This window comes from Ixodes scapularis, unplaced genomic scaffold (genome assembly GCF_016920785.2).
Source record: "Ixodes scapularis isolate PalLabHiFi unplaced genomic scaffold, ASM1692078v2 PGA_scaffold9__187_contigs__length_104089568, whole genome shotgun sequence".
Lineage (NCBI taxonomy): Eukaryota > Metazoa > Arthropoda > Arachnida > Ixodida > Ixodidae > Ixodes > Ixodes scapularis.
In genome coordinates, this window is record NW_024609884.1 from 70,354,822 (window position 1) to 70,365,072 (window position 10,251).

Consider the following 10,251-nt stretch of genomic DNA (forward strand, 5'->3'; position numbering starts at 1 on the left):
TTACACTCCGATCCGCTTTGGTAGCAGACGACACGAAAGGTTTGCTGGCCTCTGTTGCAGCGGGCCATTGAATTGCGTCGGTAAACGAGTGACAAAAACAAGCGTATCGCCATGGCCGTAGAAGCCTCCGCAATGTGCTCTTTTTTTTTTTTTTTTTTTGGTGCAGAATTTAGCTTAGTTTAGAGGGGTGAAAATTCCGTAAAATCAAACAACGTCATGCGGATCAGTTACCACGACGACCTGAAGTGCATTACTGGGGTAAGTCGTTTATTATTTTTATTATTGAGGCTGTCAGGTTATTAAAGAATGGCATGTCTATCGCGATTTCGCAGTAACCATCGCAGCGATGGTTAGAACCAGGTACGAAGCACCCTTCCATACCGCGAGTCCGCAAACAAAATTTGGGATCTCAACCGATCGCCTGAAGTGCTCTTCTCACGGGTGCAATGCGATCTTTTAGCAGACGATCATCTCGATCGACGCCCGGACTTTCGCTAAACCATATTTTGCATCGCACCCCACTATGAATTCTTATAAGTGTCTCACCTCGTTATATTTCAATCAAATTCAATATCAGAATACTGTCTTTATTCACACGATTCAAACGACAGCCGCGCCGGTTTGGCCGGCCGGCGTGTGGAAGACGGCATACTTCTTGCTTTCGTCGTCTGCTGCAGGCATCTTGAGAACCGGAAGTTGCAGTCGTAATTATTTCAGAAACAAGCGATTTCCGGCACACTTCTGTCAAAACATAAATGACATTCATATCTGCGATTTTTAGAAGTTTAAATCCTACTCCTGATTTTTGAACGGTCGGATTTTCGTAGCGAAACCTATCCCCATGTATGTATTTGTCCATAACGACGACCCTAGCAACGGTTTGTTTGGACCCATGACGTCACACTTAAGGAGTCAATAGTTATTGTTTAGTAAAACATTATTATGGCTGCTGAAGAAGTTTAACATTTTTAAAACTTATAAAAGTGGCGGCCCCCCGAAGTGCTGCTTTTACATAAAAGCCTTTATGTAAAAGCAGCATGCAGCGCCCTCAGCGCTTCAGCTTTCGTATATTTTTGTGAACAGCACTGTACCGGACGACCGTACCAACCGTACCTTTGCGCGTCTTGTGTTATGTGGCGAAGTAGTAGCAGTAGTAGTGGCTGACGTTTGGACGTTGTTTCATATACACGTTATCCTTGTGTATCTGAGATGTCAACCAGCATGCGTGAAACAACTGACTATCGAGATTCTAGAAGCTCGAGTACCTGCAGACGTGGCACTTCTGACGGTGTGTTCCTACTATTGATGAGCTGATATGGAAGACGAAGACGTCAAAGAGAGACAAGAAAACGAACTCAAGGTACTGCAGGCAATCTTCTTAGATGACATCAAAGACATGCGCAAGCGCGACAAGTGGAAGCTGTGGCGGCCCCCCGAAGTGTTGCTCACACTGCGGCCCCAAGAAAGCATGACTCCTTTAAAAGAGGTGCACGTTCAAGTGGATCTGCACGTGACGTGCACCCACCAGTATCCCAACGAAGCACCGCGTGTGGACGTGTGCAACCAGAAAGGAATCTCGAACCAGGCTCTGGCAGGTCTGCGCAGCGAGTTGCAGGAGTTGACAAGGCACCTCATTGGAGAAGTCATGATCTTAGATCTGGCCCAGCATGTGCAGAGATTTCTCCACCAACACAATACACCTCAACTTGGTTCATTCTATGACGAAATGCTCAAAAACAGGGAAAGGCAGGAAAAAGAAAAAGCGAGGGTTCACCAGCAGCAGCTGAATCGTCAGCGTCAAGAGGAAGAAAAGCAGAGAGAAGCTTTTGAGTTGGAGATTCGCCGCCATCAGCAGGAGATGAAGGTGGAAGCAAGGAAGCGGCGTACACACTCCAGAAGTGCAGATGGCAGAGAGAAGAATCACTGCATGCACAAACCTGAAATACTCAACTTCGTGTCAAAAGCAGGAGAGCACCCGGTGCACAAGGGCAGCTGCCTCGGTCACAGCGAAGATGGCAATGTCACCTTTGGGGGTCTGGACTTGATCACCGGCGAGCTAGTATGCATTGTGGAGTGGTCGCTAAAATCTGATCAGCATGTGGCAGCCATCGAGCAGGAGTTGCAGGCACTTACCAAACTAAAGCATGGCAACCTCGTCCATTACTTAGGCTGCATGTATGTCCCTCAGAAGCGTGTGCTCTATCTGCTCCAGGAGTTTGTCAAAGGCAGTTCTCTGAGCACCTACACGACTCATGGCATTCCCATGGACACTACCCTATTGCGAAACTATGTCACAGGCATAGTGCATGCACTGCAGTTCTTACACCAGAACTCTGTTGTCCACAAGGATCTCAAAGAATCTAGCATTTTTGTAGACAACTTCGGTGTAGTGAAAGTGGCTGATTTCAGTATTCACAAGAAGATAATGGACCTATGCTTTGCAAAGACCAGTGATGGTATGGCTAAAGCAAAGAAGAAGGGAGACATCTTTCAGCTGGGAAAAATCCTTCTTTCTCTGCTTCAGGGGGAACCTGCAACAAGTACAGACATTCCTCCAAATTTGTCTCTTGACACGAGGGATTTCCTAGAGCGCTGCCTTGCAAGCCACGAGCCAGATCGCTGGTCATGTGAACAGCTCCTGACCCACCCATTCCTGGTGCAGAGTGGGCCCATGATAGAAAATGAAGCCTTAGACGACGAGGGTCCCGACGAGCCAGATGCACGTCCGTTGAGCTCTGTGGGCCACTCACGGCTCCAAGGAGAATTTGAGGTTCTTCGCTGCCTTGGCAGAGGTGGCTTCGGTGAAGTTTTCAAAGTGCGCAACCAACTTGATCGTCGTATTTATGCAATTAAACGCATCCTGCTCAATCCTTCAAGCAAAACACTTAACCGGAAAATAATGCGAGAAGTAAAGCTGCTCTCAAGACTTAACCATGAGAATGTTGTTCGCTACTACAACTCCTGGATTGAAGTAACAATGCAAGAGCCCAGCACTACAACATCATCAGGTGTCAGTGTTGAGTCAAACAAAGGCAACTCTTGTGAGTGGAGTATCCAACCACAAGCTGCAGAAGAGTCTAGCTCTTCAGACAATGTGTTTGAATTTCCTTTTGGACGCTCCTCTTCCAGTGACAATGTTGTTTTTGAGGGTAGTGGCCAGGTGGAGGCTGAACAGTCGGAGGAGCCGACAGTAGCCCATCAAGCCCGTCACTTTCAGTTCATGTTCATCCAAATGGAATTCTGTGAAAAGAGCACCCTTCGCACTGCCATTGACGGTGGGCTTCACCGAGACCCCAGCAGAATGTGGCGTCTCTTCAGAGAAATCATTGAGGGACTGGCACACATCCACCAACAAGGAATGATACATAGAGACTTGAAACCAGTCAACATCTTCCTGGACTCTTCTGACCATGTTAAGATCGGCGATTTTGGTCTTGCCACAACGGCACTTTTATCACGAGCAGAAGTGACGGAGACACACGAGCATACTGATCAGGTGACCCCTGGCAGTCTCACTGGCCGTGTTGGCACCACCCTGTACACAGCTCCAGAGCTGTTTGCCCCACCCACAGGTGGCCGGATAGTATACAGTCAGAAGGTGGATCTCTACAGTTTGGGCATCATTCTCTTTGAAATGAGCTACCCTGTTCCTAGTACAACCATGGAACGGGTCAAGTTGCTTGCTAACCTGCGACAACCCAGCATCACTCTGTCCAATCAAGCACTAGAGCAGCTGAGTGCTCAGCAAGTGAGCCTCATTCGTTGGCTCCTGCAGCATGACCCTGCACAACGGCCCAGTTCGGGGGAACTGCTGGCATCTCCTCAGCTGCCGCCTCCACAACTGCAAGAAACCAAGGTGACCGAAGTCTTGCGCCACACTGTTTCCAACCCTCAGAGTAAAGCGTATAAGCACTTGGTCAATGCCCTATTTCAGCAGGAGACCACACCTGTGCAGGACTACACCTATGATGTGGATATGCCAAAGGGTCATCCGCTGCTGCAGTCAGCTCTGCTGTTTAGGCGTGTAAGGGCCGCTCTTGAGCGCATCCTATGCAGACATGGTGCTGCGCCCCTGGCCATCCCAACTCTGTTGCCAAAGAATCCCGAGGAAGATGATAGTTGGGTCTACTTCATGGATCATGGCGGTCTTATTATCAGTTTGCCTCACGACATGAGGGTCCCATTTGCACGCTATGTTGCTCGGTGCAATGATGCATGCCCTCTGAGACGCTATGCCATTGAGAAGGTGTATCGTTCTCGGAAAGTGTTTGGCTGCCACCCGAGAGAGCTGCATGAGTGTGCATTTGACATTGTGTCAAACAACCAGCAAAGTGCTCTTGCCAACTGTGCTGAAGTGCTGCATCTGGCCAACGAAGTTGTAACCGAGTTTTCCGAGTTGCAGTCACGAGGCTACAGTGTGCGCTTGGGCCATACTGGACTTCTTCAGTCACTGCTGATGTATTGCTCTGTTTCGGAAGATAATTGGCCTCGGGTGTATGCTGCCCTCCGAGGTGCACAGTGCTCTTCAAAGACTCAACTTCAGCAGGAGTTGGACTCTCTAAGTCTTGGAGACCAAGCAGTGGCCCTTCTTGCCCAGTTCTGTGAGGTAGAAGATTGCTTGCAAAAGGTGTCCTCCATGTACCGGTTCGTGGTACGCCAGAAAACCCCCGCAGCTGCATCAGCCAAACAGGCTCTGCATGAGCTCGAAGGGCTCATAGAACTCTGCTCTGTCTTTGCTTTTCATTTGCCAATGAGCATAGTTCCCTGCCTTGTCTGTGATGAGCATCTTTACTCTGGCATTGTCTTTGAAGTTGTCTGCCAGTCTCGTAAGAAGACACGCCGCCAAGGTCGGGACGTGCTGGCTGTTGGGGGGCGTTATGACAAACTGGTGTCATCTTTTGCTGTGGCTGGAGCCACAGCAAACTTTGTGGCTGTCGGCATCAGCTTTGCAATAGAGAAAATTGTGCAGGCTCTAGCCGAAGAAGGTGATGCACCATGCCTTGCCGAGTGTGTCTTAGGCAGTGCCGGTGATGCACAGCCTGCGTTGCGGCACCAGCAGCTTGTGCTTCTAGAACGGTTGTGGGCCATGGACATTCCAGCACTAGTGTCTCCACAGGAGGGCACCGACGAAGCTTCATCCTTCTGCAGGGAGCACAAGATACCACACTTGGCTCTTCTGAGAGACTCGGAGCAAGGCTATGCCAGACTACGCAGCTTTGACAAAGACCATTTCAGTGAAAGAAAGCTGTCACTTTCTGAGCTATGTGAGGTTTTTGCTAAACCACCCCAAACAGAACCTACAAAGCAGGATGCTTCCGGTAACAGTCCCACACTCAGGATCATCTTCAGTGTGGTAGAGAAGATGGCTGCAAGTACTCGACGTAGGCTTGAATCTCAGATAGTGACCCAATTGACTGCAGTAACGCAAGGATTCCTCCAGAGAACTGCCGCACTGGACATTATCGCAGTGGAGCTAAGTGGAGATGTCCTACGGTCAGCAGCTGCTCTACTTAATGTGGAGGCTGACGCTCGCAGTTTTGAAACAAGTGTAGCGGTCGTGATTGAGAGGCACCCCCGGCATAAGAAGCAACTTACCATGCTTGCAGACAGGGTGTATGACCTCGTGTTTGATTCCAAACGTACCATGTTTGTCTTGTATGCATTGCAGGATAATACCTACAAAGTCATTGTTTGCCCGTTCAGATCATGAGTATACTGCCTTCAGAAACTGATCATCTGTTTTGATTACCAAGTTGTGCCAAAAAGGGGTATTGGGAGTTATTGCTGGCATTTTGACTGGTTGCTTTTGTTTTGCACTGTCAACCATATCTGTGATATCATATACACATAGAGCAGCACTGTTAATGTGCATGTTTAGTTGGCATTTGCCAGCAGTTTGCTTGTGCTGTGAGATACGGCCATCATTAGGGTTCTGTTGGAATATGTAAGCTTAACATAAATGACTGAGAGTGATGTTTGTTGCTTAGCTTATATGAGCGAATATGTCTGGAAGTGTTCATCTTGCATTCATAGTAATGCAGTTTATACATGTATGCTTGCATTGGTGTACAGTATTGTATTGGCGGATTTTATGTACAAATGTTGTAGGTTGCCCAAACTCCAAAAGGCAATGGGTTAATAAATTGAACTTTACTTTTTTTTTTTTTTATCAGATAGTGTATTGAGATTTTTTTAAACACATCAGATGGTGCAGTGTCCTATTTATCTTATTTTTGTCCTTGGCTGCAAGTCCCATGAATACAACAGACCAGGAAATGCTCATGTTTGAATGCATAGATTTGTATGTGCTATTTGTAAACGGGACGAACTAGTTGCTGGTCAGCACACCCGGGAATTAACGAGCATTACTAGGCAAGGGCTTCAACAGGTGCTCTTTCTATTCTTGCTATATGAAAATGTCTTTAATTGAGTTTTAGTTTATGAACAATTAATGTTTGGTTGCTCGTTCACCAGCTTGCACCGGTTTATGTGTTGTAACAGGTTCGTGCATTTTGGTGTAATTACATGCAAAACTGAAGTAAAATATTGTTTAAATTACTGAAACCCATCATTGCCTTGTCTACAGGGTGTATCTGTGAGAATGTGCACTTTTGATATGGTTTGCAAGAAATGATTGACCTAGATTCTTATCACGTTGCATGTGAAGCCAGCCAAGCAAAAAATTGCCGAGATCGCCACTAAACCAATCGCAGACGTGGAACTCTTTAAAAACTTGTGAACCATCGGCACTGCTGTTACAACTTCCTACTAATTCTGATTCTTTTCCCTGAGCTAGCTTTCAAGGAAATTAGGAACAAGTTGAATATAGCGTAGCCAATCTATTGGCATCATTTAATAAATTGTGGAAAAGGGCTTGACAGGATTGGTAGCAGCCAGACTTGTATTGATGTCAGATACTTTACTCAAGATATGTATTTAAGATACCTTTGCTGCTATTTCAGTATTTTGCAGATATACTTGAATGAGTATCCTATACTCAGTTTTAATTACATTCCATATTATTATAAACTCATTGTCTCAAATACATTTTCAACCTTTGAAGAGGTTCATCTGAATGATTTCTGGGTACAGGGATTGTCATACACCTATGCAAGAAATGCTGACACACAAACCGAACGCAAGGTCATGGCAACAGCACAAAAAAACAGTCGCACTATGGACATTTTTGTTGAACTTTCAAAAAACCTGTTGTGTACTCCCTGTTAATGAGCAGGAAAATGAGATGATACCCAGAGACTCGGGTTTCCATACTTCTGTTTTCGATCCTGCTGCTGACAGTGTTTGTTTCACCATTCTAACGTATATTTTGTGCAAAACACTGCTTAATCAACAAACTCACACAATTAATTCCTTCCAAAGTTAAAGGCCTCTCCGAATGCACTTCTACGTCTTGGTATGAGGACAAAATAAAGATGACAACCCTAAGAAATACAGCTATGCCTCTCAGAGTGCCCCTTTGCACTTTTTAAAGTTTAGGTAGGAGTAGGACTATGCACATTTGTTAAGTGTGTCTATACAAACTTATTTGCAAAACAGTTAATGGGTGCAGACCTGCCAAAAAAAAAAGATGCTATGCTTACAATAGATCAGCCCTCTTTCTTGCAGGAACTCTTTCGATTCCCACCTCACCTATAACCTCTAACACTCTCTTGCATATTCCAAGTTTCTTGAAAGTGAACTCAAAGCAACTACAGCAATTCAGGGTCAGCATGTGCCTGGAACACAATAAAAAATATATGATTTAGGAACATCACCACAGGATATAATTTTCAGTGACATGATTAAGTAATTAAAGTGCATTTTGAAGTATGGGGTGTTTGAGAGAGATCTGAACCGCGTTATTCTCATAGCAAAGAGAAACTGCGTCACCAAACGCTCAGTCTCTGCCCGGTTGTAGTACTAGCAGTTTGGATAAGATGCCAAAGTTTCAGGATGCATACATACCATTCCTGGTTGAGAAGTTATAAGCAATGTTCAAAAATTGTCAGAGAAAATGGTGGCAAACGGAGCCAGAGAAGCAGGGTGGCAAATAAAAATCAAGAATTTAAATCAAGAATTTAGATCAAGAATTTAAATTGCAATTTAAATATTAAAGGGTCCCTCACATTGTATTTATGCTCGCCGAGGTTTTTATTTGTACATGACATATGAGAGCCCAACTACCCAGAGCACAATTGGCGGCTCTAAATTCGTTTTCTTTCCGCCCGAAAACCACCGATCAAGAATTGGCCAGTTTTAGTCGCGCTCACTCTCTTCTCCGTGGTCACGTGCTGTTTTCTTTGGTTTAGACAACCACCAAAGACAATCGAAGTCGTGGGTCATCGAAGGCACACTCAATACTAGAAATGGGAAAAAAATAGTATACCCATTTTTCTTGGCTTTTAAAAAACAGTAAATATGTTGGTTGAAAGAAGAAAAAAAAAGGGGGGGGGGGGGGGGGGGGGGGGGGAGTTGCACATCCACGCCACTTTCAGTATCTTTCTCCTCCTCTATATTTCTTCTTCCAACCCAGTCAAGTTTTGGTTTCGAGAAGTTGCGTTTTTACGTGACACTGTTGCAAAATATTGATTGGGTAGTCTTCTGACACCATATTGAATCGCCTGACAAAAAATAAACAAAACTTGGGGGGGGGGGGGGGGGGGGGAAGGGGGGGTTAGTGTCCCTTTAAATTACACTGGTTTTACTATGATGATTTAAACCAAACCTTTCCCGGAGGAATAGTCACCAAAACACTTTGTATCTACTGCTTTTCTATCATTTGATGGTTTCAATGGGCACTTTTTTTTTTTTTTGTAACTATACTCTTCTGAGCAAATCAGAACGTAAATCCCCCCCTTTTTTTTTTTTCCTATGTGACATTTTTAGTTTCATAATGTCCTATTGCAAGCAAATCAAAACGTGAAAGAAATGAGAACAAGAAAAGGAATAATAGAAAAAGTAAATACAACTTTTTCACTAAGTAAATAAATAATCTGCTTTTGTTATCTAGTATTTATTTACTTATTTATTTATTTCATATACCCTCAGGGCCAAAGGCATTAGAGAGGGGAGTGGGCACAATTATGGCAGGTATACATGATCAATAAAAAGTTGTTTATTAAATGCACTTAAAAGTTTCATTCTACAGTAATTTTTTCTTCCAAATTGTTTTCAGTTGAATGGATTGATCAATCAATCTGCCGTTTTAAAAATACATAGTGATAATCACTCTTTTCGAGATACAGTGATTTAAATCAAATAAATCTGATTTATTTAACTTTTTAAAAAAAATCGCGATTTATTTATTTATTTTCATCCTGTCACGAACACATGGAGACGACGAATGTGCACTACCAAAAATATGCCTTTTTTTAATAAAAAAAAATATATAATTTTTTATTGAATACGTCTTGCAACGTCGGCATCCGATCCTAACTGTTATCGACAGATTCCGGCAGAGGCTGTGTTCCGCAGTGCATAGTTTATTTTTGCAGCGAGAAAAACATTGTTTCGATACTTCACTTCAAAAGTAACTTGAGAACTCTAAATATGTTATGAAGTGGGGATTTAGTATCTTATCTTAAATACTCGTGTCGAGTACGTTCTACAACAAACAACCTAAGCTAGTGGAAGGAATTGTTTAGCAGTTTTTAAAATGTCATAGCCATATGATGCACAATTTTCAACAAATTTAATTTAAAATTGTGCTGTGCAGATGTGGAAGGTCAGTTGCGGAGCAAGAGATGTCTACCTGGGCTGAGACCAGTGCAAGTACAGGGTGTGGCCGTGTGGCCATGATGCATAGTGCAAAACTCGTTTGAAGATTGGAAATAAACTATGCTTATGTTTACAATACGCTTTATGAGCCCAGCACTGCCAGGGGAAATAGTGTTTCATGAAAAATAGATTATACAAGAGATAGAAGGCGGCCCAACTAAACCAATTTGTGGCGTCCACAGAAAACAACTTTAGCTTCAGTTGATGCCTCCCCTGTCTTATGGTACGTTTACAGTTTTAGACAGAATGACACCTTCCAGCAGTTCTACAGGTGTCTCCTAGCCATTGTTAGATAAACAGTGTTTACGGTGTGCAGGTTCCCATCAAAACAGCATACGGATTGGAAAAGGTCGGTCCTGGGGCGAAGGAAGACGATCCCTACGACCCTCTCACACTCAAGGCGGCCGAAAGGGTAAGGTGACCCAGTGTGTTCACACTGTACGCACGCGTGGGAAAGGAGGACAAGAGGGAACG

General features: G+C 44.4%; 1 protein-coding gene across 1 annotated transcript; it reads left to right on the forward strand.

The window, feature by feature from the left end:
* The first annotated feature begins 1,071 nt into the window (after window positions 1-1,071).
* Window positions 1,072-6,564, forward strand: LOC115311376 (eIF-2-alpha kinase GCN2). Its single transcript, XM_029969993.4, has one exon. The coding sequence runs from the start codon at window positions 1,316-1,318 to the stop codon at window positions 5,708-5,710; it is 4,395 nt and encodes a 1,464-aa protein (XP_029825853.1). The 5' UTR covers window positions 1,072-1,315; the 3' UTR covers window positions 5,711-6,564.
* The last annotated feature ends 3,687 nt before the right edge of the window (window positions 6,565-10,251 follow it).